Raw genomic sequence first — 27675 nt, 5'->3', positions numbered from 1 at the left:
GCCGACAAACCGAACGTCTATTCTGGCACATTAAAACGAATTGTTTCTTGTTCGGTCAGTGGATTAAATTATATTTATTAATTGTTTTTAACATTTGGAAATCATGTATTCTGCAATAAACATCTTGACAATTAAAAAAAAAAAAACAGGGATATGGTGTTAGACAAATATAACTTATATACTGTCTGTAAGACACAATGAATGGTAAAATTTGGACTGTTCTGTTAAAATTCGTTTCTTTTTTGTCTAACAAAACAAAATTGTTTTTCAGCAAATTATTTCTATAAATATAATACATCACCAAAATTACTTTACCACACTAAAACATTTACCCTTATATTGATGAAATATTTCTTTTATATTTCCATAAAAACAAAATCTTACAATATATAAATTTAAACATTAACCGTCTGCAAAATCGTATGGCCACTTAATCAGTTAAAAAACCAAAAGCGCTTCAGCACCTAAGTCCCCGCTCTAATACAACGCTTAATAAACCGTACTTTCGAATGATTCTGAATGCCAAGTGCAGGAAAAATAGTTTCACTTGCCCTCAGTCCTATAGTATGCTGTGCTTCTCCAGAAGTCCATACATATAAAGTGTGATTTTCTATTGGTGCTCAATGTGTACACATCAAAACTTCCTATGTTCGTTTGCTTTTGAACATGCTACATGGTGCAGCACCCAGTACCGCACGCACTGCGGGAATACAAACAAGCAAATCAACATAATATTTGAATATATTATAAATAATATTTATTATATACCATATAAAGATAGATGCAGAAAATTGTCTCTCATAATTTTGCCAGGGTGTGTAGTGCACACTCTGCACATATGGACCACACGCCACTGGCTGCAAAGTATAAGAAGCTTAAATAGCCTCTTCAAAAACTAAATTTCACATTAGCTTCAACAGAAATTATCAAAAAAGAAGACAGAAATTAATTTTGATGCACTTGCAATCATATGACATACCTTCCTCCTAAGGTTTGTAATACTATTAATACACATTCATTGTTGCCACACTATGTGATTTAGCAACAATAATGGATAAGCATCGATCCCACCAAAATCATAAGAATCATAGTTTTGGTTTAATGTAAATTCGATTAATTCTAGATAAGGTGGTTTAATTTTTACTAAGAAGGATATAAGTTCTGTCCTTTCCTTGAATTTTAAAAATTATTAATATTTGAAACTGAATGAATGAAGTATTTTCAAAGTTACAGGATCCAGGCATGAAAAAAAAAAAAAAAAAACGATGATAGGCAACTTTTAAATGATGGTCACATTACATGAAAAATTACGACAAGCAATTAAGATTTTTAATATGCTATATCCACAATTTGTATCTCTTTATCATCAAACTAAATAAAGAATAATCTCTTCAATTAAATTTCCGCTGGAGAGATTGGTGACCGCTCTGCAGATTTTTGTGTTCGGCAGAATTTTAAAATTTGATCAGATGTCTTTCTTGTTTAAGATCTATGAAATATGTTGGCTTTCATGATTGAAATGCATTCTTTCTTTTTTTTTTTAATCTTATTTAAATGCAGGCTTTTGTAATTCAAGTTGATCATGAATAAGATGGTCATTTTTACAATTTTCCTGGTTGATCTAACATGAATCTTTTCTAACATAAAGTCTGTTTTTTATGCTCAACTATCCGGAATTTTCATGAATCTGAAATTCGACATTTCTAGGAAAGTCGAGCTTTTATCATACATACAATTTCTCATATGCACAGGGTAAAAAACAGATTGCAACATTTACTTTAGCAACAAAAAGAAATAATGGAGTATTAAGATTCTGGTTCAAAATAATGACATAAACTGTTTGGAAGGAGGCGGAAGAAATGCAAATTTTGGATACCTGCCAATGCTTGAAAATATATATTTTAATTGATGCTTTTTCCACAAGCAAATTAACAGAATTGTAAGATCATAGAAAACATAAACAGTATTCTTCGAATGTGTTTCGTTAATGTGATATTTGAGCAGTGTGATTTAGCAATACCCACTGGTCATTTAGAAACAGGTGAAATGAAAGCACATGCAGAAGTGCTGAAGTGTTTAACATGATTTTGAATATATCACTAGAATTATGGAAGGGGTCATTTTGACACCTAGCGAACTTTTATCTCTGACAGCTCTTCTTCTTTTTCGCAAATATCTTAATCTTTTCTTGATTTTTCCTAAATCATTGTGATTTACAAAACAGTACAGATTTCAAGAAAATCGTATTTTTATTTTAGCCCTGACAAATGACTATACCTAGAAATACGGCAGGTGCCATTTTGAAAAGAAATGTGTAAATATGGTTGGTCTACATAATTTCACATCTGCCAGTCACATAATTTGAAATATGTGCAATACTTTTCTTTGTGGAAAGAAAAGAGAGAAAAGAGATTATTACGAGCTGAACGTTTATAGATTTTTTGTTTATTATTCATAACAAGTTTTAGTAGAAAATTTTATTCTATTTACATGAATTTATTATAGTGACGTACTAATGGCATGTAGAAAAGGACTAACGCATGAAGAAATCGTGAAACTGATGCCGATTCCGGTTCTGAAATCGAAAATAATTCTACAGATAAAGATGGAGATGAAATATCTTGTGATTCTGAATTTATTATAAAGCATAATCAGGCAATATCATTCTCTAACTCAAGTGAAAGTACAAATGGATTTGTTTCTACAAGTTCAAATTCTGCCGTACCTAAGAATGCTAAAGTGGGAACTAGTAGACACTCAAAAGGGAATATGAAATTCAATGTAATTCAGACTAACAGTTGTAAAGAAATTGCTAGTGATCGAACTGTATGGAAAGTAGAAAATACTTCAAATACTTCAGGTCGGCGACCCTCGCAAAATATCTTGCGAGAAAATGCAGGACCGACATCCTATGCTAAACGTCACATTTGTTCTGGTAAAGCTCTTAGTGTGTGGAAGTTAATAATAAATGAAAATATTTTATGCATCATAAAGGAGTGTACTGATGCTGTACCCAAGCGTAAACTTCATAATGACTCTTTCGCTATTTTATTTGCAGAACTGGAAGCATTCATAGCATTGTTGTACGTAAGGGGGGGGCATTGGCTGCCAAGGGCTTATCAATTCTTAGTTTGTGTTCCAAGACTTAAGGACCAAAGTTTTTTCATGACACTATGAGTAAAGATAGGTTTCAAGAAAAAATCCGCAAAAAGGATTTTTCTATTGCATTTGGTAGAAGGATATATATATCTAGTAAAAACAAATTTGTTGTCTCTTCAAGAGGCTTTGTGGATGGACAAGATTCAATAGAATCAAAAAAAAAAAAAGGAAGAAATGTCAAGTAAGGAAATGCAAAGGTAACAAAACTTCTAATATGTGCAACAACTGTAATAAATATGTATGCGGATATTGAACACAAAAAATCAGAAAGATAAGCGTGTGTGCTAATTGCTGCGCTGACTAATATATTATCTGTAAAAAAAAAAGGAAGAAATGTCAAGTAAGGAAATGCAAAGGTAACAAAACTTCTAATATTTGCAACAACTGTAATAAATATGTATGCGGATATTGAACACAAAAAATCAGAAAGATAAGCGTGTGTGCTAATTGCTGCGCTGACTAATATATTATCCTGTAAATAAAATATTTCTATATATTTCTACTTCTATGTACTCTTTATAGCAAAAAGTTTGTTTTAAAATACTTTAATATTTGGATTAAAAGCCACTTTTTTTGGAAAAAATTGCATAAATATTTATACATTTTATTTTCTGTATTTCTGAAATGTAAGCTATTGAAAATGAAAAAAAAAAAAAAAAGAAAATTACATTTTTCGATGGAAATATTTAAATGCTTGTTCATTATTTGACTACATACCTGCAAAGTCTCTATATTCTTTAAAATAAACGGTAGTTGTCTAAAGTTTATTTTTATAATTTGCGTTATTTTAATTTCTTTTTCATAAATATATTATATCATATAGAGAAATATGCGGATATCTTATCAAGCTTATCAAGGGGTCAAAATAACACCCGCCGTAATTCTAGGTATACGAAGACCACCGTAATTCTAGTGATATTGTTGTGAAACTGATTAGCTGTATCTAACAAATATTAAAAACAAATCTCTTCATTTTGATGTACGAGACACAGATGGCGTTGGCTGTCATTGAAGTAGGAAGAAAAAAAGGGTTTTTCCCTTTCGAGTGGCGTCCGCGACAGGATTCTTAAGAAATAAACTTTAAAAAAAAATATTTTAATGGTTATAGATAGTTTTTGATGTATTAAAGTATAATTAAGTTTAAATTCGAAACTATTTTTTGTAAAGCAGTTTGTTTTATTTTTAAAGTTAACTATGGAAGCTTTAAAGGCTCTGAAACTTAAACGGGCAGGTTTACGCACTTCTTTTGCAAAAACTGCTAATATTTTAAAAACGGAATTAGTAAAAGAAGATTTTTCTGTAGATTTAGTACGAGATAAACTTACTAAACTACAAAATGTATATTCAGATATAAAAAATGTAGATGATAAAATTCTTGATTTGTTAGCTGAAGACGGGAAAACTTTAGAGGATGATGTTACTAAAGAAATCGAAAGTCGCGAGGTGTATTCTGATGATTTCATAACACTAACTCGGCAAATTAATGAAAAATTGCAATTTTCAGATGAAATCAATTTAGAAACAAGACCAAATGATGGTGCTGGTATTTGTTGTAGTAAGATTAAACAGTATAGACTTCCGAAAATCGAACTTAAGAAGTTTGATGGGAATTGATAAATTGGTTACCGTTTTGGTCGCAGTTTGAGAAAATTCACACTGACCCTGATTTATATGAAAGTGACAAATTTTCCTATTTGATTCAGTGTATGAAGCCCGGATCACGTGCTAAAGAATTCATTGAAAGCTATCCGGTGACTTCGGAAAATTATGATAAAGCTGTTTTAGCTTTGAAGGAACGTTTTGGGAAACCTGAATTATTAGTAGAAGTGTATGTTAGGGAACTAATTAAATTAATTGTTTCTAATGTGAAGGCAGATCAAAACGATAAATTACCTCTTGATAAACTGTATGATAAAATTGAAGCTCAGTTGAGAGCCTTAGAGTCTTTAGGTCTTAAATCGAGCGAAAACACATCGTGGTTATTTCCGATGGTGGAATCGTGTCTCACAGAGGATGTTTTAAAGGCGTGGCAAAGGAGTTCGCTCTTTAACCAGCCTGAAGGAACTGATCTTTCTCGCCTTACCAACTTAATGAATTTTTAAAGTCTGAAGTGGAGGGTGAGGAGAGATTAAAATTGGCGCGTAATGGACTCGATGGTGTTAGTCGTAAAGAAGGATATCATGATAAAGCAAAGAGGGAAACAAAAGGTAAATTTAAATTTAAGAAACAGGGAAATGTTCCCACTGCCACAGGTTTTCTTACAACCAGAGAACATGCATGTATTTTTTGTGGTAAAATGCATGATAGTAAAAATTGTTACGATGCACGTTCATTATCTCTTAATGAAAGGATTTCTAAAGTTAAGGAGAAAAAATGCTGTTTAAAATGCTTGGAACCAAATCATATGGCAAAGTTCTGTAAACAGTTTGTTAGGTGTTTTGCTTGTGGTAAATCACACTCAGTTATTTTGTGTCCGGACATTAATAATGAAACTGAACTTCCTACAGAAAAATCAGAAATAGACAACATACATACGGCTACAGCCAGGCAAACTTGTACCGCTGACGTAGCTTTAATGACTTTACGCGTAAGAGTAGCTGGTGTCAAAAAGCATAAAGATGTTAGAGTACTCTTAGATTGTGGTTCCCAGAAATCGTATATTTTGAAATCATTAGCCACTGAATTGGGGTTACCAATTATTTCCAAAGAAAATGTTGCTCTTACTTTATTTGGAGGTGCCAGAACAGAGGCAAAGATGCATAACAAATATTTGGTAAAATTATGTTCAGCCAGTCCGCGTAAGTATTCAGATCTAGAATTTGAATTTTTAGATCAAGACATAATATGTGGGGATATACCTCGGGTACCCAAGGGTCCAATATTAAAAGAATTACAACGAAACAACATTTGGTTGTCGGATCTGGGAGCAGATTGTCCAAAAATAGAAATGCTCATCGGTAGTGATATTTATGGAAAAATTCTCACGGGATCAGTAAAACAACTAAAAGGAGGACTAACAGCAGTTTGTACAAAACTTGGTTGGACAGTTTGTGGTGTATTGGAGGAATTTGTTAATCACAAAGATAAAGATGCTTCCATTTTGTGTGCAAGTTTAGTGGGTCACGACTTTAAAATCTCCGATCTTTGGAGCTTAGAAACGATCGGAATATTAGATGCTCATCAGAATTCAACTAACGCTGCTGAGGAAGAAATCGCCCACGAACAATTTTTAAACTCTCTTTCCAGAAACGAAGATGGTCGTTATTGTGTCGGATTACCTTGGTTAGTATATAACGCAGAATTGCCATCAAATCGTCATGTAGCAGAAAAAAGATTGTTCAGTGTCACCCGAAAACTCAAGTCTTTACATAAATATGAAGAATATGATAGAATTTTTAATGAATGGATGGAGGAGGGTGTAATTGAAATAGTACCAGACAATGAACTGAATTATAAAGGGCACTACTTACCGCATCACCCAGTATTTAAACCAGACAGTGTCTCAACTAAGATAAGACCTGTTTTTGACGCATCATGTAAAGTTAATAGATCGCCCTCCCTTAATGATTACTTAGTAAAAGGACCAAATTTAATAGAAGAAATCCCTTCAATTTTGTTAAGATTTAGAGAAAAATGCATTGGCATAACCTCTGATATCCGGCGTGCATTTTTACAGATTGAATTACGGAAAGAAGATAGGGACTTTTTAAGATTTTTATGGTGGGAGAAAGATAATGTACTGAAGGTTTTCCGCCATACGAGGGTAGTTTTTGGAGTAAAGTCTAGCCCTTTTCTATTAGGAGCGGTTATTTCAGTTCATTTGGCACAAGTACCAAAGGAACAAAGTTCTATTGCTCAGAAATTAAATAAATCCTTTTATATTGATAATTGTGTGACTTCTGTTGATAACGAAAAGGAGCTTGTGAATTTTGTGAAATCTTCTACTGAAATATTAGCTGAAGCAAAAATGGACTTACGTATGTGGACCTATGGCCCAGTAGAAAAAGATGTGGAACTAACCCAAAGTACTTTGTGCACTGAGTCCACAATGGAGAATTCTGTACCAGTTTTAGGAATTATGTGGGACAAAATAGAAGATAACCTTTATATTGAAATTAAGACTGTATTGGTTTCGGATAATTTGTCTAAAAGAGAGGTTTTGTCAGTAACGCAGACAATGTTTGATCCTTTGGGTTTCTTGACACCTGTTTTATTGCCTGCAAAGTTACTGCTACAGGAAATTTGGGCGATAAAAGCAGACTGGGATACTCCATTACCAGAAAGTATCAAAAGTAAATTTTCGAGGTGGTATAATAAATTACAAATTTTGAATAAGTTGAGAATACCGCGACGTATAGGTTTTGGAGATAGAAGTTCCTGGACACTTCATGTATTCTGTGATGCTAGCCAGCATGCTTATGCCACGGTAATATTTTTGAGATGCGAAACTAAAGAAGAAACATTAGTCAGTTTTGTAATGGCTAAGTCAAGAGTCGCACCCTTAAAAGAACTTACTATTCCCCGTCTAGAACTTATGGCCTGTCTTTTGGGCGTGCGTCTTTCCAAATATGTGACAGAAGCTCTTACATTGGATGACATCCCGAAATATTTTTGGACCGATTCCACCACGGCCATATCTTGGATTCAAAGAAATGATGCGTGGGGGACTTTTGTGGGCAATCGCGTGAAGGAAATTTGCGCTTTCACTAAAGCAAATCAGTGGTCATATGTACAGGGTCATTCTAACCCAGCTGATTTACCTTCTCGTGGTTGTTCCCCTCTTCAGTTTTTCAAATTAACTTGGTGGAGAAGGCCTGTTTGGCTCAAAGACCCTAGAGATAGCTGGCCAAAATTAGAGGTTAAGCCAAATGAAACTTTAGTTTTTTCAGAGCGCAGGAAAGGCATAAATTTAAATGTAAATCTTAGTATAACTACAAAAGCGGATAAAGTTAAGTGGTGTGAGAAGTTCTCTAAATTTTCAAAAATGTTAAGAGTTTTAGGTTGGATAAAGAGATTTATCAAAAATTGTCAAAAGAAAATTGTAAATAAAGAGCCTTTTCTGTCTGCTTCCGAGATAAAGGAATCTAAAATTATACTTCTTTCACTTGTTCAGGGGGAGAGTTTTCCAGAGACTGGAGACTCCATCAATGTGGTCTTTTGACCGTACGAGATCAGAGTGGCTTAAGAAGAGTAAAAACAAAAATCACCGAACGAGATGATTCTTATGCATTCCGGTACCCGATTTTATTACCTTCTAAGCATTATATTGTTGACTGTTTAATTAGAGATTACCATTTAAAGCATTCTCATGCCGGCGTACAAGCATTAACTGTTATAATTAGAGAAGAATTCTGGATCATTGGTGCAAGACGCCGAATTAGATCGGTGGTGAAACAGTGCGTCCATTGTAAACGATTTTCAGCAAAACCTCCAACTACTGCACCCATTCAATTACCATTAGACAGAGTTCGAGATGCGTTCGCATTTGAAGTTACTGGCATAGATTTATGTGGCCCTCTGATTCTCAAAAATAAAAACAAAACCTGGGTAGTACTGTTTACGTGTGCTGTATATAGATGTGTACATTTGGAACTAGTGACATCCGTAAGTACCGAATGCTTCATTCAAGCATTTCGTCGGTTCATAGCCAGAAGAGGTCGGCCATCTACAGTTTATTCAGACAACGGCACAAATTTCGTCGGTACATCTGCATTGCTGAAAAAGGTTGACTGGGTAAAGGTAATTGCTCAGGAAACTTTGCATCCCATCACTTGGAAGTTCATTCCGCCCACTTCTGCTTGGTGGGGCGGATGGTGGGAGCGTCTAATCCGCACAGCCAAGAATTTGATTGTGAGAGTCTTAGGACAAGCTGCAGTCAATTACGAAGAGTTACTCACCGTCATCTGTGATGTGGAAGCCGTAATAAACTGTCGACCACTTACTTATGTGTCAAATGACTCTGAGGATCTTCTACCATTAACGCCTTCCATGTTCTTACAGGACATTAAGGTTTCAGGTACAGCAGATTTGGATGCTTTAGATCGAAATAAACTCTTGGCTCGTCAGCGTTTCTGCCAGGAACTTCGAGAACAATTTCATAGCCGTTTCCACAAGGAGTACCTTGGACAGTTAGTACAAAAGCATAGACAGACGGACTGTGAATTAAAAGTTGGAGACATCGTGCTAATAGGTTGTGAGAACCTTAAAAGAGTGAACTGGCCAATTGCTCGTGTCCAAGAACTTTGTACAAGCAGATATGGACGTGTAAGAGTTGTAAAAGTGAAAACTAGAAATGGCATACTGATTCGTCCTGTACGTAAACTGTACCCTCTAGAAGTGTGTTCCAGTACTAAGGATACCATTATTTGATTTTTGATTTTCCTTCTGAAAATCAAAAAGGTGGGAGTGTTGTGAAACTGATTAGCTGTATCTAACAAATATTAAAAACAAATCTCTTCATTTTGATGTACGAGACACAGATGGCGTTGGCTGTCATTGAAGTAGGAAGAAAAAAAGGGTTTTTCCCTTTCGATCTCGTGACGTGAACTGATGAAGTGTGTAATAACTTTCGGGGCCAGAAAAATTTCCCGACAATTGTTAAAAAATGTATATATTTTGTAGTATAGAGAGAATATAATTAAATAAATCAACATATTAGAGTTTTTATTACAGATTCAACTTCACACTACCCAGGTAAGTGAACAAGTTTTGTCTTTAGTTTTTCTGGATTGCTCGGTATCTGGGATGAGTGAAGGAAGTATTTTTATTTTAATGATATTTAATGATAAGACTATGTTTTAGTAATAACAGATATAGAATGTTTTATTGAAGCCTGGAAATGCAAAGAAAGGACTAATAAGGTTGCATAATTACATCATAAAAACTCTGATATGGACACCACATGACTACCTTATATGGCCTGTTATACACATTTTTTGTTGCATTTCATTTAAATTTATTTTTTCAAATTTCATTAGATATATTTCTTATTCAATTAATTCAGTTCTCATTTTGCGACATACACTTTGTGTATTTTTATACATAAAAATTTAAAACATCTTCATTAAAAATTGTAAAATACAGAAAAACATAAAACCCCAAATACAGTTTAATTTTTTTTTTTTTTTTTTTAAATTAGAGTTTCTTTACAAAACAAGCAATTCGGCCAGCGAACAAGAAGGCAAACTTTTCAATGCACAAAACTGAAAGTTTACTTTTGGTCCCACTTGGCAAAAAGACACTGAATGTGCAGAAACTGAATTCACTATTCTACCGAGTTTCAAATGTAAACAAATGGCGGTTCATATGCTTAAGGTGCTACTTAAACTTTTAAATTGTTGATAATTATAGAACTATTGCATGCAGATTAACAGAACCTCAACCAGAACACAAAAACCACAGAAGTCAATCATTTTTAAAGCAAAAAATGCATAATTTACCATCATGAATATATGAAGAATAAAAATACTAAGCTAACTGAGCCAGGTAACACAGTAGGAATATATATATATATATATATATATATATATATATATATATACAACTGGTGCAGCCTATTGCAACGGGAAAGGGAGGTGCACAACTACATGTTACAGCAGTCCCATATACAAAATTTCAACGTTCTATGGCTACTCTTCTTGAGTTATGCAAGATACATATGTACATACAGACATCAAGAAAAAATCTCCTGAACACATTTTAAATCCACATTACAATCCTTTTTGGCAAAAACAGTCATTTATTCTGTCTGTGCATACAGATTGTCAAGGCAAAAACCTCGTTCAAATAGTTTTGAGAGTGGTTGAAATATAAGCCTGAAATTTTTCGTGATTACAATACTTCCTTTACTTCGTACAAGGAAGTAAAAATATAAGGTTTTTTTTTTTTTTTTTTTTTTTTTTTTTTTTATGACTGAAAGCCTATAGAAGAATACCACTTCAACAGAATGAATTTTATAGATTCACTTTGAAACTGATACAAACTCCAACATATTCTCTTGCATATTCGCAAACATATGGGATGTCTAAATGGAAGAAAAATAAACCAATTTTAAATTAGTCAACAGAACAACCTTATTTTAATGTAAATTTTGAATAAAACTTTACTGATTTGGAGAGCAATAAAATAGATGTAGGTCCCTCTCCTTCAGGAGAAAAAAGAAAAAAATTACAAAATGGAAAGAGCAACAACTGTATTTATATCGAAGATGATAAATGAGCAAAGTAAACATGAACATAAAGCCATCTGTCAGGAAAAATAGTAATAAGTATGAAAAATTAAGATATTAGAATTCTAAACACATTAAGAAGGAAATTTTTGTGAATAAGAAAAGCTTTAATGAAATCCAGTTCATCAACTGAAGGAGCTTTGTGGATAATTTTTACAGAACCAAAGTCAAAATTGTGATTAAGTTTATAACTATGATCAGTTTTCAGATTTCTCCTTTTTTGACATAACATTCGTGTTCCTTAGGACTTTTCCTTGTGTGTGTTTTAAATGACCTTTTCATCAAGAAATTTAACTTTTTGTTTTATTATATGCATAAAAATGTGCACTTAAATCTTTATATTCAAAACTAAAATATCCCAGTTCTTTCTTTATTATACAGCATCCTTCCCACGAAACCTATACACAAGACAATGCACTGGGTCCTCAAAATAGTTCATCCTTACCACGAAAACTATACACAAGACAATGCACTGGGTCCTCAAAATAGTTATGTGCCAACTCATAACATCACCAAATGTATTTATGAGGCAACCTAGATATGTGTGTGCATGCTATAGATGAGCATTTTTAATTTTAGCACACAGAAATTTTCACCTTCCAATTCTAACAATTATTTTCTTGATTACTGTTTGTTTCAATATTGAATATTTTTTTCTTATCACAAATTGTAATAGGATTGTGGAGTTTGCCAGCTGATGAAAAAGAAAGCATTGCATTTCTTCGGAAATATAGCATTTTGTCCAACAGAAAAGAATGCAAAAATTCACAATTCATGAAGTTATACTTCTTAAAAAACTGAATTTTACAGAAATGTAAGGTAAAACATTACAAACAAAGTATTAAAATATGGACCATGAATTGGTTTGAAGAGAGCCACATCTTGTTTACAATAACTGTTAGCTTTATTTATTGTTGGATTAAAAAAATACACATCAGTATAGTTCAGTGAAGAACTAGAATTATCCCCAAGTATACTGAAACTATTGTATCAATTTTTCTTGGATGATCATGGTAATGGCTAACGCTGTGCCCAATTTACGTGATACTAAATTTGTGCAATGTTTTGATGATTTCTAAAGTGAAAACATATCATTGCATAAGCAGGTTTCTACCCATTTATGTAGGCCTGTTCCATCCATGGGAAATTCCCAGCGTATTACAGACAATTGCTCAGACAGGATGTGAACTGTTCTTGCAGTTTTCGCAAAGAAGACACAGACACACTTCATTACCTGCTCTCCTGCCCTCTGACGAAGCACCTTCAACAGCATTTCTTTCTTTCCGACTACATCACATATCCTGTGAATAGACTGTTCATGGACTATTACTGCAACAAGGGCATCTTAGAGATAATGAAGCAAGTGAACGAAAATAATTATATCCAAGAAACTAAAGATTAATGTAAAATGCACAAAGGCGGTCTAACCATCAGATTGCTTCAATGACTAGGATGACTTCCTAACCCTGTAGTCCCATTAACTTAGTTTGGTGGAACAGGTTAAATAAAGTGACCATATATACCCACTTATGTAGATAGAAGAAATGGGTTTATACCCACTTATGCAATGTGCACAAAGCAACCACTTAAGCAGCGTGCACAATGCCAAACTTGTGAGTGGTGCCAAATTTGTACAATTCTTTGATTTTCTTTAAGCGAAAACATATTGCTGCATACATGACATGAACGGCAAGGAGGGGGGGGACATATTTCTTGAAAAAAGTATGTGTTTTACTATGGATGATTCTTGCTTTCTTAATTTATTACTGATTGCCCTTTTGTGTAATTATCAGTGTGCCACTATTTTGAAAATATCTGTTGCCTTCTGCATATTAGCTTCGTGAAAAATTAGACGTCAATGAGTTGGTGACTTTTCAGAAAGAGGAGGGGGATAATCAAAGTACTACGGGAAGTTCCCATAGGCAAGAGTTTCTAAATTACTTTGGATTTAAATTCTTAATTACATTAACAATGTACTTTTAATTAATAATTTTATTTCATAGTCAATTTGTTTACTAAATTTCTCGAAATTCTTTAATAGTTAAAATTTTTTATTTAAACAATTCACTACCAGGGCTGTGGAGTCGGTAGGGAAAATGACAGACTCCTGCAATTTTAAAGACTCCGACTCTGACTCCGATTCCCTCATATACATATATATATATATATGTAAACAAAATTGTTTCAAAAGAATAAATTGAATTTAAATACAAATTTAATTAATTCTTTGTGCCATTGCTGCAAGGAATGAAATTTAAATTTTAACGAACATGTATATACGAAAAAAGCAAATTTAAAGTTAAAATATTTTTAAAATGTGCAAACATATAAAAAATCTAGTTTTAATTTTCGAACTAATCTACAATATCATTTAAATTTAGATAGCATAAGTAAATCAAGTGCAAAACCAAACAATGAAAATAAATTCACCAAACTTCAATTACATACTTTTAGGATATTCTTTGATTTTTTCTAGATTTATATTATTTAAATATTTTAATATTAAAGTTTACAAAATTTTTAATAAAACAAAGATAGCAGCTTGGCACTCAACTTTACTTACATAAGCGCCATCTATATAATTTGCAGAACACACTTACATCACTTAGGAAATACTTTTACAGACCCCAACGCTATATGGTAGGTAAAGTTAGAATTAAAACTTACTACAGTCAAAAGTCGTTAATCCGGACTCGTCGGGACTTCGGCGATTCCGGATTATAGATCATCAGTTTAAATCGCGTAAGATGGCATGCAGAAATTCTAAAATTAAAAATATGAAACCGTAATTTATGAAATAAAGAACAATTATGATGTAAAGAGTATCAAAATTTACAAAAAAAAGCTTAATATTTATTTGTTTACTTTATTAAACATTACTTTCAATGTAAGTTGTTTAAGTTGCTTTGTTTTATGTGATAATACTTTCTCTTTAATTCTATAAACAGATATAATTTTTTGTTCAGTTACAAAGTTCCACTGTTCAAGTCCCGTTAATTGCTGTGCCGAGAATACTGACAAACTTGTCAATCGAAATTTTTTCGTTTTCACTAACCTCTCTGTCACATTCTTCATGTCTTTATCCATTTTTTGCAGCAATTCCACTTTTTGTTTGATGGACATCGAAATATACTTGTTCTTTTGTACTCATATTCGAAACTCATATTCGTTTTGTACGATCCTTTAGGAGCTCCAGAATCGGAAATTCTATTTGACATAATCGAAAGTTCAAGTTTACTTTTATAGTATTGCTCTTACAGTCTGCAAAAAATAATAAGCCGGATCCCATTCGAAAATTAAGGAACAACGCAATCATCAACATTAACTGAAATAGATAATTAGATAATTTTAGCTTATACTGACCGTTATACATAAAACGCGCACGCGAAAACGTATTCTGCGCTTGTGCACGCGCAAGTGCGCAGTCATAAGAGGTCTTACGTGCACGCGTAAACGCCTATGCGCATGTGTCAACGCGGCGCATGCGCAGAAAGTTTTTAGCTTTGAGGTCCGGATTATGAGTGTCCGAATTAACGACTTTTGACTGTATTTATAACGCTATATGGTAAGTAAGTTAGAATTAAAACTTACTATTTATAACGCTATATGGTAGGTAAGTTAGAATTAAAACTTACTATTTACTTGCTTTTAAGTATTTTTTATGTAGTATTTAAGCTTTTTCTAGATATGTAATTATATTTTTAAGTATTTATTTGTTTTTTTATAAATTATGAATTAGTTCTTTTTAGTTTCTTATTGGTTTATATAAATTATGTCTAGTTCTTTTTAGTTTCTTATTGGTTTATATAAATTATGTCTAGTTCTTTTTAGTTCCTTTTTGATTGATATGCATATTTGTGTCGGGGAGGTTTCTGTAGACGAGGGTTTCTAAAATGCATTGGTTTCTAAATTAACTTTCCTGAAAAATTTAATTAATTTTTTTTTAAATTTAATTTAATACTAAACTTTACATTGCTTAATTTTCATAATACTTCATATTGGTTTTTTAGACCTTTATTTTAATTGCTAATTTCTCAAGGTACCACTTTATTGGTATTTCTTTTTGGATATTCTTCACTATGTACGTATTTACTTTTGGTTTTGACTTTTAGCCTAACCTGCATGAATGACGAAACACGAATTGAATGATTGTAGAGTTAGGTTTGGAGGCAACGTCCCCTTGATAAGTCTGTCTCCTACCTGCTCAACAGTCATTCACTTATGCATTTTTTTAAAAAATTTTAGATCAATTTTAATTTGCTAAATTCGTGAATTTATTATCATGGTTTGGTTTTGCACTTGATTTACTTATGCTATCTGAGTTTAAATGATATTGTAGATTAGTTCGAAAATTAAAATTAAATCTTTTATATGTTTGCACATTTTTTAATTATTTTAACTTTAAATTTGCTTTTTACGTATATACATATTCGTTAAAATTTATATATGTAAACATATACACATGGGTTACAGCTTATTTTTTTAATATAAAACAAGTAATAGATGCTACAGGAAAAAAAAATTGATGGCATAGCAAATTATTTATATTAATTAGCAATTTTTAGGAAATGGAAAAACTGGCATTAGTTATTTCTAAGAAACAGTATAGCTTTGGCAAGATCTTCTTTGTTGGAGAGCCATAGATCCAATTTGATAAACTTCAGAGCTGAGGAGAGTCTTTTCACACTAACTTGAGTAGGAGGAAAAGCTATTACTGTTAGGGCTACTTCTTTTAACTTTTCAGGATAGATTTTTATAAGTTCTAAAAAAGGTATCTTGCAAGCACAATCATATTTCTCTATTTCTTGAAAGGCTATGTAGAAATTTTGTTTGTATTTTTTTCCATTTTTATATCTAAAGGCTCTTGGTTCTTTATTTTCATTTGCTTTGCTTAGCCTCAGCCTTTTCAATATTATCCAAAAATATTTCTCTAAATCTAATTAATCACTGGAAGAGGATGATAGAGACTCAACTGCAATGTCTGCAGTTTCACTGCCCTAATTCGAATTCTCCAATTGTTCTGAGAATAATTTCATTCTTAATGAAAGTTCATAGATGGCTTTCTTTGCCTTTTTAATTTGTTCGTTATCCAAGAAAATTTGGTGTTTCAGATCTACATATATTGAACCCAGCAAGATTTAATTGTCTAGCAAACTAGTTTATACTTTTTTCATTGAAGAAATGAATCCTTCTGCAATAAACCCTCCATTTCAAAAAGAACAATCATCCCATTCTTCCCTCCTGTCAATTCTTCAGATTGCAGCTTTTTTGTGTGGCCACATACGGTGTAGAAAGAAGAGTTTCCAATTCTGCAAGATCATTCCACAGTCTTTCTGTTAGTGAAACATTTGAGTTATCTACATCTTCTAAAAAATTCTTAATTAAAAAAAAACCTCTTTATCATCAAATATATACTTTTTGATTGTGTTGCTTGATCAATAATTGCTAATTTTCCTGTTTGCTTCCTAAGAATGGCATCAATTTTGGGAGTTCTTTCTGCTATTGCTGCTTACCTAAATTTACCAGTGAGATTTGTAACTAAATGAATCAGTTTAATTGTTAATGGCAAATATCACATCCATCCTCCTCATATTTATTTATTAATATGTCAATAAAATAGAAAATAACTATTTATTAATGTATATATTCCATAAATGAAACTAATAACTGAGCTTGTCATTAATTTTTTTCAATTCATTTTAATTTCATTTCAAATTCAAACTGTCCAACAAAAACTGGAGTCAGAGTCGACCTGTTTTTGGCGACTCTAGCTCCAGCTACTTTTACCCCAAAATCTGCCCGACTCCGACTCCACAGCCCTGTTCATTTCATTTGGATTTCACTTTTGGTTTTGAATAATACTTTACCAATGCCTATATGGATGACGAAACACGAATTGAGTAATTGAAGAGTTAGGTTTGAAGGCAACTTCCCTTTCAAAAGATCTGTCTCAACAGTTATTCACTTTATGCAAATTACTTTAGTCTTAGAAATTCTTTAAATTTTTAGAATGAATTTTTTGGATTATTAAATATTTTTTCATGGTTTTAGATACTTGCACTTAATTAACATATGCTCTCTGAATTCTGATCTCTGCTCTCTGATGCTTAGTTTGCAGCAATAATTAATCTTTATTTGTATACAATTAAATTTTCATAATTCAAAATTTAAATTAGCTTTATACGAATGAGAGAATATTTGTTAAATTCAAATTTTCTTCCTTGCAGCAATGGCGCAAGAGAGTTATTTAAATTTAAAATTAAATTTAACTTTACTATTTGTTCTTATCTGCCAAAGGAATCATTTCTAAGACCTTTCTTCATTAATACAACTTTGAATGTTTCCTAATAATTAATTAAATTTTTAACTTTTCAAATATTTGATTTTTAAAATGTAAAACTGAAATAAAAAATATGCTGTAGCTTTAATCTTCACAGAGCGTAATCACAACTACAGATAATAGCAGAAATAGGTAAATAGTACATATAAATGTATAAAAATGAAGCTTTGTCACATGCAGAGAAATACTATTGCTATTGTGTGCATTTTAAACTACGCTTAAACTTTGTCCATTACATTGGTATAAAGGATGATGTTTGTATATTATGTGACTACTGTGTGTATTTCAAAAAAATTATCTGACATTTCATTTTAAACTGTTGGATTTTATGCAGACCCTTTTTTTTTTTTTTTTTTTTTTTTTTTTTTTTTTTTTTTTTACAATGGTCAGTAGAACGGGTACAGGGTACTAGCTACCATACTGAATGGTTTGTAAATCCTGGATAAAATTCTTATGACTGCAGTATCTTTATGAAATGAGGATACTTTCAAATCAGAAATTAATCACAATGTATTTAGCATAAAACGCCAGACCTTATTTCCATATACATGAAGAAAAACTAATTTATTTTAAAATACATATAGAGTACAAAAAATACTGGAAATGCAGTTTGTATTGAAATTCCAAAGGAGCATAATGCAATTCCTTTTTTCCCTCTATAGAATACTCATTCAAACTAACTTGCAGTGCAATAATAATATATTTTGAATTCAATTTTCTTTCTGTATGATCTACCAAACTGAGAGTATCTTAATGTGAACTTAAGCACTTATAATTCAGAATGAGTGATAGCTATCGGTTCTTTTCTAAGCAAAACTCTTAATCAACACTACAAAAATAAATCTGATATTACCTAGCTCCAACAAATTCATCACATTCTGGCATTCTTCTCCATCGGTGAGCAGTCTCAAAAGGTCCAAAATCAAGTGTTAAACATTCTGCACTCTCTGGCCAACTATGATCAAATTCCATACCCAAAGGCCTTGCAATTGCCATCTTGAATCTAGAAGAAATTAAACTTATTTAATTCTTCAGACATATTTTTGGTTTTAAATATAAGGATCAATCTTTAATGCAAAGTCTGCATATACACATCTTTTTTTTTTTTTTTTCCCTTCTTCTGAAAATAGCATTTTCCAAATTGCTAATTTAACTGCATATAATATTGGGAAATGTATTTTAAATGTATATGCATTACATTTGCTAAATATATTTTAGTCCTATATTCCATTTACCGGTGCTTTCCATTTAGCTAGTTGAATAAAATGCTAAATATTGTTTTAGTCAACATCATTGATGCCATAACCATTCACTATCATTTTCTGCAGCGATCTAAGATTTTTCTTTCTGTTTAATTATTTACCATTGATATTTAAATCCAATATTTTCATTTTATTATATTATTTTTCATTAAAATATATATTTATTTTTGTATTTTCAATGAAAAGAGTGATAGTTGCTTTTTTTATTTTATGAATATAACTGTATTTTTATTACTGAAGCAAGCCTTTCAATTCTTTAACAAAGAATGGCATGCTGTGCTGTACCAAAAATGAAAAAAAAAAAAAAAAATGTGCAGCCACCAACATTTACATCCAGATAAGGAAAAAACACCCATTTACTTTATTTTATTAATCAAAGCTTTTTTTTCATACTTATGATATTGAAATTAAGAAATACAAGATATATTTTGCCTAGTTGTTGTCTGTACAGCAATTCTTATTACAACTCCACAACATGTTTCTTTCAGTGACATAATTTCATTGTATTAGTATGCTAAAGCTAAACTAGTACTTCCTTGTTAAGGCTGCCACTAAACAAGTAAGCCTTTGACATTTGAAATTTGCATATTACATATTGAATAATTCAGTTTCTACTCGAATATGAAAGTGTCATTAAATTTCACACATACAACATATATTATGATTACAAGACTGTCAAATAAATACTATGTGAATAAAATCAAGCTTTATATATTTGATAATCTAATTATTTTTCATTCTTATGTAAACAATAAACAAATCATAGATCACTTAACAAAGTAAATGAAAATAAGAGTAGTATTTAGTGCTTTTGAAGCTTTTTGGTGCCTATACTTTTGAAGGCCATGCTACTCGTAAAAAACTACTAAAAATTATCAGAATTATAAGCGTATTTTTAAATGTCAATATTTTCACATGAAAAATATTATACACTTTTATAGTGTATGAATTTATAAAAATAATTAATTTGCTAGCTACATGTACATTTTAAAACAATACTGAAAAGTCACACACTAAGTCTGCTATTCCCAAAATTGTGAAATATTGCATAGAGATGAACATTTTTAAATGCTCCTGCATAAATGAAGTTTTAAGCTTTGCCTCAGAATACAAATTTCACACTTTTTGATTCAGACAATGCAAAAAGGCAGCATAGCATATCTTGAAAAATGAGACTTTGATTTCTGTTTAAAAAATTCTTTCTTCTTTAATAAAACTCAAAAACTTTCAGTTCAAATGTCACAAAATACTGCTGCAAAAAAAATTCAGCAATAAATAGCAGATTTATATTTTCTCTTAGTAGTACACTAAAAATATAAAGTAAATACCTCATGTATTAATCTAACACTTACATATTCTAATCAGGATCTAATTAATTTGAAGATAATGATTTATTTTCACACTGTTTTAAGAGTAATTAGTAAATAAAAGCTCAAATTAGGTCTTAGGTCCTCGCTTATTCAATAGGTATAAGACCCTGAAGTCTTTACCTATCTATAACTGTCCTGAATAGGAATCCTAAAAGTGAAAAAAAAAATTCCAAGTATTGGAATAAACCTGTACACTTGAAGTGTTGAATGACAACCAATGTGGCAGTATGTAACAGTGGCATAACTTTGGTAAAATAGCAATTTAACATCTGAAGCATAACTTTCACATCGTAAAAAAAATTTAACACATCTGTAGCATAAAAACTTAAAAGCTCAACTAATGAAATGGAGCAACAGGTAGATTCAGCAAATATACGAAAAGTGCTTCTTAATTAATATATTTCGCAGATTTTTCTAATTATCAGCCAAATTATTTTGGTAGAATTTTGTAATGTAGCAACCAAATGTTCTTAATTCCAGCATGCAAACAAGAGTAAAAAACTAATAAACAACGATTGTTTAACAAAAATACCGAGGCTTAATCAAAAAAGTTTTATTAAATAATCTATATCTAAACAAAATGTGAAAGAGATTTATTAAAATCAGCATACTTTTAATGTTAGTAATACTGTCTGATATATTTATATCATATTCTTCATTATTATGTAAGAGGTTCTTCAAATTTCAGATTTTAATAAGCATAATAAACTTTATCGAATAAAGAATTATATGGTTTTTGCACAAAAACAGAGGTAATTTCTTTCAATTCATGAACGAAATTCATCTCTTATATTAAATAGCATATCTCAAAGAGAATAAATATGAACGACCACAAAGCCTAGCTCCGTAATTATCATGCTAATATTTCTCTATTCGAAAATTACTGAATTTCATTATCTTAGGATGATGAGTAAGAACTTCTCAGAGTTTCAACGCAAACTGTACTAGATGATCTCGAAACGCGTTATTCGCAGGAAATCTTAGTAGCGTCTAGTATCAGTACAAGATTCTTACACTTAACGCATGCGCATATTCTTAATGCACATAATTTTTTTTATGGCCTTTCTAATAAAGAAGTTGTGAATTTTATCCTAACTAAAGCCACGAAGAGGATTCTGTTGCTGACTAAAAGAAAAGACTGCCCCCGATTATTTGTCGATGTTACTTGGAAAGAAATAAGAACTTTGTTTTCTAGAAACGGTATCAATAATTTTAATTCTACTCTTACCAGAGAAAAAATTATCATTATTTTTGATTCTGCCTTTTATCGGGATTGTGCTTTAGCTGTATTTATGAAAAACGAAGTCCAAATTACTACTTCCAGAACAAAAGAAGATACTCCGATCGAAGTTATGATCAGAGGGTTAACCGAAGATTCCAGTACTGATGAAATGAAGTACTGAAATTTTTGAAACTGGCTATTCTGTTATGAAGGTTGCCCAATTCATTAAGTAAAATAATTTTATCTTGACGAAGCTTCCTGTCTTCTGTTAGAAATAAACTTTATTTTATTTTTATGATCGTGTTTCTGCCAAAGCAATGCTATAATTATGGACTCTATGTTTCTTAATACTCGTGTGTAGCTCCTTTTTTGTTCTTTGCTGAATGGCAACAGTTAGTTAGTCAAGTTAATAAACATGTACCTTGCATTTGTGGTTTGTTTATTTCTTTCTACTATATTACAAAATATATCTGCCATTTAAGTAATTCCTATCATCTTCTTCGCCTCCTTAAAGCGAGGTGACATTCGACGTAGCATTTACAAGAAGCGTAGACTCTTAAATCTTAGAGTCAGTACCCGAAAATACCGTAGCAATCGTAGCTACATGATGTGTTTTAGATGTCATTGTTTTGGCCATTTACAAATGTTTTTTAATAACCAACCAAAATGCTTAATCTGTGGCAAAGACCATCTCACGTACACTTGTACTCTTCCGAAGGATGACAGGCCCACTTGTGTCGGAGTCAGATGTGAACAAAATCACGTGGCCTCCTTAAAGGTTGTGAATTTTATCCTAAAATTTTTAAACACCGTACTGCTGATCGGAAAGCTCCTACGCCGCCCAAAGACTGTTTCATCACAGAAAGTTGCTTCTCCTGTGATTTATGCTTCAATTGATTCTTCTGAACTCTCAGAAATGGACTTTAACAAAATTAAAGGTGTTGTCATCAGATTACTTATGTTTGTTGAGCAATACATGAAGTCTGCAGAGGAAAAACTCTAGCTGGCTCTATGCTCAGTTGAATTCTCAACATGGATGATTAATCTCCTTCTGTACGATGAATGATCTAGTTTCTTCTAGACTCGACAGATGGCACCACGTTACAATGACATTTCTTCACCTTTCATGATATCTCGGTTTTCTCCGCTTTGCTTGGTTTGTGGCTCTCCTTCTCCTGCTTACATCCGATTTCTCTTCAGAGATTTTCCCACGTCCGGAACTTATACGTCATGTGCCATTGGGCTTTATTTCAAAAACCGGCAAAGTGGGAATTAAGCAATAGTTCAGTAATATTATTGTGTCTAAAGTCGCTTTTATTCATTCTTTGATAAAGATACTAGGCATGGAGCAAGCCACGAAGCTTTATACTCCATGAGCAAGGAAAAGAACTTTGCACGTCCTTTGGGCAGGGTAGTGGAGACTGTCTCTGAAGGCCTGCTAGCTAAAAGAGAAGTAACCGGAGGAATTTTCATCGACATCGATACGGCTTTCCATCGTGAGGGGCTGGATGCGCTCTTCTACAAGTTACATTGTCTGGTTTTTCCAGATTACACCATAAACATTATGAAATCTTACCTAACAGGTAGACACTTTGTTGTTTGTAACCCTGGCACATATTCCACCCTCCGAGCTATCAAGGCCGATGTGCCACAAGTATCCTTACTTGGATTACATTATTTAACATTTATGTGAACGACATCCCTGCCAAACCCAACACGACACTTGCAATGTACGCTGATGACACACAAAATGCATTTCTAGGCCCAGTCATCCAACGGTTACAACAACACATACAAGCATTAAAGGCTTGGCTCACCAAGTGGAAAATTATCTTGTGAATGTCGACAAGACCAAAGCTATCTTATTCTAAAGAAAACAAAACCTCAAATTTTATGGAGTTACTCTACCCCGGGCCAAGCAAGTCGTTTATCTTGGGGTGATCTTCAATAATCCTCTCACATGGACCCCACACATCCCATCTATTATACAGAAGTTTCGAGTGCGTAAAGCTCAACTCTTCCCCCTAATTTCTCGAAACAGTGTTTTATCCTTAGATAACAAGTTACTCATTTATAAGTCCGTTCTACGCCCATTATTTTGTTATGCGTGTTTAGTCTGGGCTTATGCCTGTAAATCAAATAGACAAAGATTACAAAACAGCACAGAATTATGTTCTCCGCCAAATTACAAATTCTCCTTGGTACTAACGCAATAGCCGCATCCACGAAGAAATTAAAGTCGCATTACGTAGAACCCACTACTACAACCTTACCAAGAAATTTCATGAAAGCCAGGCTAAAAACAAGAATGCAGCCATCAAAATGTATTACTATGATTATAATGGCCTATTCAATTTAAGCAGACATATGGCCATCATGAATATTTATAGCATGTAATCTGGTTTTTATTGGATCTTCTGTACTGAATCTATAGTTATTGTATATTTATGTATATTCTTACATTTTATTGCCGTATTACTGTGAATTTTCTTCATCTGTCAACTTGCTCTTATTGCGTCTTAGTTCTTTACTAGCAGCACTAAAACTTTTCGTACTTGCTAATGTGTTAACCCCTTTTATTTCAGGCTGTTGCACCTAGCTCGAACGGCACAGCCAAACAGTTTAAAGATATCAAAAACTTGAAAAAAAAAGGGGGGTCATATATTTAAATCATTATCACTATGCTTTAATACTTTTTATGTTCATTGCCGAGTTAAGGTAAAATATCAATTAGGAAACTTTTATAATTCTATTAGGGGTAGGGCCTCGTTGCCCAGGTACCCAGGTGTTACATCGTTCAATAGAGAGAAATGTCCCTTGGGCAGGGGTTGGCAGTTCGGTACCGAGACACCGAATTTTTAAGGAAATAATTTTAAAGTGTTACCACTCAAATATCTTACGTTTAATAGAGGTTAGAGAGGCTTCTTAAAATAAAAATAATTGATTAGTACGAAATAAGGTTTTTACACCTTGACTGTCACCAAAATTTCGGTCGGTAAGAAATTAATTAAGGAATTATCTTGAAATACATCTTGATCAGTTTGTAGATTAACCACTTATGTTAGATGCGATCGAATGCTTTCGCCACGTCTAGCATAAGGACTGCCTTACATTTTTTATGGTGCAGAGCTGCGGCAATAAATTTAGTCAAACTGACCAGCTGCTTTGAAGCAGACAGTTGCTTCCTGAATCCGTATAGATCGAAGAGATGATATAGATTCATTGTTTTTACAATAGTACATTCTTAAATTTTGCTAAGATTGGAAGACGAACTTATAGGGGAACATTCTCCACTTTAGTGCTGTCCTTTCAGCGCTTGACGAGAACAAAGGTCTTGGCATTTTTCGAAGTATGAGGAAAATAACAATCAACCAGGCATTGATAATTCCAATAAATCTGGCGATAGTTTTGATGGAATGAAAATTACGTAATATGTTGTTGGTGATTACGTCAAGCCCCGAGATCTTTTTCATGTCCAACTTACGTACTATTATATGGATTTCACCAGGAGTAGTGAGGTCAGGTATAGGGCTTGTTGAGGGAACACACGTCCAAGAAGCAACAAATTCTTCAACTTGCGTTATGAACTCTGGGTCTACCAGCATCACGTTAGGAGTGAATTGCTCTTCTAGTAAGTGTTCAATGTTCTCACTTTGTCAACATCTGAATATGCAGTAGAGTTCTCAGCAGTAATAGGCTGATTACAGTTATATTTAGTCTTAAGAGATTTGAGAAATTTCCAGAAGGATGAATAATTTAGCTCTTTATCTGCAATTTTTTCTTCCCGCTCTTCAGCACAGAATTTTTTCATTTCTTTTTAATCATCTTGCTAAGGCGATTTCAATCCGTTTTGATTACGGGATCCCATGTTTTAAGTATGCGGTTTCTTAATGTAATAAGTTGCTCTATATTTTTGGGGAGTTCTCCTTCAGAATTCTTTACAGTCACAATGCTGGCGGCTTCTTGATAAACGTCGTTTGAGCGCATGGTAAATTCATCAATTGTTTTATCGGCACCAAAATGATTTGAGAGATTTTTGCTTTTTAGCGGATTTTGCTTGAGCATGTTATGAAAAGGAACCAGTCTGATTATAGGCGATTTCATTTTTGAGATACCCAATGTAGCTGTGATCGGGATGTGGTCTGAAGTGAAAGCATCCAGCCATATGGATGCCAAAATTAGTAAGAATTAACTTACTAATTACGGGCATTTAAATTAGTAAAATTTGCACGTTGTTTTCCAGTGATTATGATGTAAAGGTACCTTAAAATGGCGATGAAAGTAGAGTCGTCAGGGGTTCATCACTTCACTATATAGTGAGAGAGAAAGTAGTAATCATAAAATTTTAAACATGTGCTCTGCTTGAGATGTGGCGCCATCTGTCCTACCTAGTCGCAGTTAAAACACAGTAATTGAGAAATTACATTTTCAGTTCATCAAAGACTTGAATAAACTGTATGGCGAGTCATAGTTTATCTTCCTGCGTTTTCAACTTCTTGGCAATCATAGCAAATTTCAAAATTTGTTAAAGAGTCAGGCATCGAATATTGGTATCATTATTCTTATCTTTCACATGTCACTGCCATGTCTCTGGACAGATCGCGTTACGCTCGTTTTCGTTTTGCTTCCATTCATTTCAATAGAGCATAACTATGTTATGTCAGGAAAGATAAGCACTTCCACACGCCGCTACACATAGGATGTGGCTTTTCCAGCCTAGGAGCCTGTTGAACGTTCCCAGCCTAGGAGCCTGAGCCTTCAATAGAGAATCGGTTTCCCTGTGTTCACTTCTGCAGTTTGGCTGTTTTTGAAGTCTGACATACCTTGCAATTTAAGGTGGATGATTCTATGCAGGTTAACAAAGAGTTTTATTGCAACTTGTAAAAATGTATCGCACTTATCGTGTGCAAGGTAGGCATTAGTTCGTGTCTGCCAGGGCAATTTCAGCGACTCCTAAGTTCTGCCACACAGTGCCTTTCAAAGGTCTAAAAATTTTGCCCTGTGCAGCTGCAACCTGCTGTGGAGGCGGCCCTGCCCCTATGCACAAAGTTGGGATTAATAATGTTTAAGAGCGGTATTAATAGCAACGTTGTCAGCATTAATAGCCACGTATGCAACAGTCGACGTCCGTCGATTCGTTGTTAATTATTCATGTTACTAAAATAATGAATGGAATGCAAACTAATGGTGTTTTGGGTGTTTTTCATTATTTTTATCTTAGTTTAAATTCCTTTATTTGTAAAAGAGGCGTGACTAAATTACTATGCCCAGCTTAGTGTGAAATGTCTAAAAATAATGTTTAATTATTTCCGATCGAAGTTAATAAGTGTAAAAAGTATATCATTTTATTACTGAAAACCAAGTTTAGTGCATGTTCTGAGTCTTTCATTCACCTTATCTTAAAAAGGTGTACTTACATTTATAAAAGGGGCGTGATCAAGTAGCTTCGATTGCAGTGATTAAAAAATTCTGCCAACACCTTAAGAACGAAATTTCTTAGAAACAAACTACTACATATTCTTAAAAACTGCGTATTAATGATAAATAAAGGTAAGATATTCTTTGAGAATTGTTAACTATTATTTCAGTTACGATATCTTTACGGAAAAGGCGTGGCTAAGCCACTCCTTATTCTGTCAAAATTTAATATAGCTCAGTATCAACTTTAACTAATTTTCACACACACAAAAACATTAAAAAAACTTTGTACATAACTGAGCTAACAATTTCAAATAAATACGAATTTCATGAAGTATAAAATGGGGAAAATATTAATATAATTTCTTTGTACATTGTTCAGCTAATATATATCTAAAAAAATTAAACACAAAGTTCCCGAAGTACAAAGTGGGGAAATAGAATGTATAATTTGGGGACATAACATGTTTCGTAAAAATGTCAAGGTAATTCGATTTTATTCGGTTAAGGATTATAAAATTAAGATCAACGTTTATTGTATTATTAATAATAAAATTACCCACTCAAAGATCAGTTTTTCTTCGAAATTCCTCCACGATGGAATAGGCCTATATACGTCGCCTTGCATGCCTTACTCTATTTAATAAAAACTTAACCTAACCTATGGACCTAATTGC

At 32.7% G+C, this 27675-nt stretch overlaps 1 protein-coding gene across 1 annotated transcript in view; it reads right to left on the bottom strand.

Moving 5' to 3' along the window:
- Positions 1-21331, bottom strand: part of Lztr1 (Leucine zipper like transcription regulator 1) — a 119153-nt gene extending 97822 nt beyond the window's left edge. Inside the window, exons 1-2 of the mRNA XM_085811769.1 lie at positions 20970-21331; positions 18580-18729 (exon numbers count right to left, since the gene is read on the bottom strand). Coding sequence (XP_085667895.1) covers positions 18580-18722 — 143 coding nt within the window. The 5' untranslated portion in view covers positions 18723-18729; positions 20970-21331. The remainder of the gene's footprint in view (positions 1-18579; positions 18730-20969) is intronic.
- Positions 21332-27675: the final 6344 nt, after the last annotated feature.

The sequence above is a fragment of the Stegodyphus dumicola genome, chromosome 2 (assembly GCF_044657685.1).
Source record: "Stegodyphus dumicola isolate Sdum_Otavi_A_Nest chromosome 2, ASM4465768v1".
Lineage (NCBI taxonomy): Eukaryota > Metazoa > Arthropoda > Arachnida > Araneae > Eresidae > Stegodyphus > Stegodyphus dumicola.
Note: the sequence above shows the minus strand (reverse complement) of the source record. Positions and strands in the feature narration are given on the sequence as shown.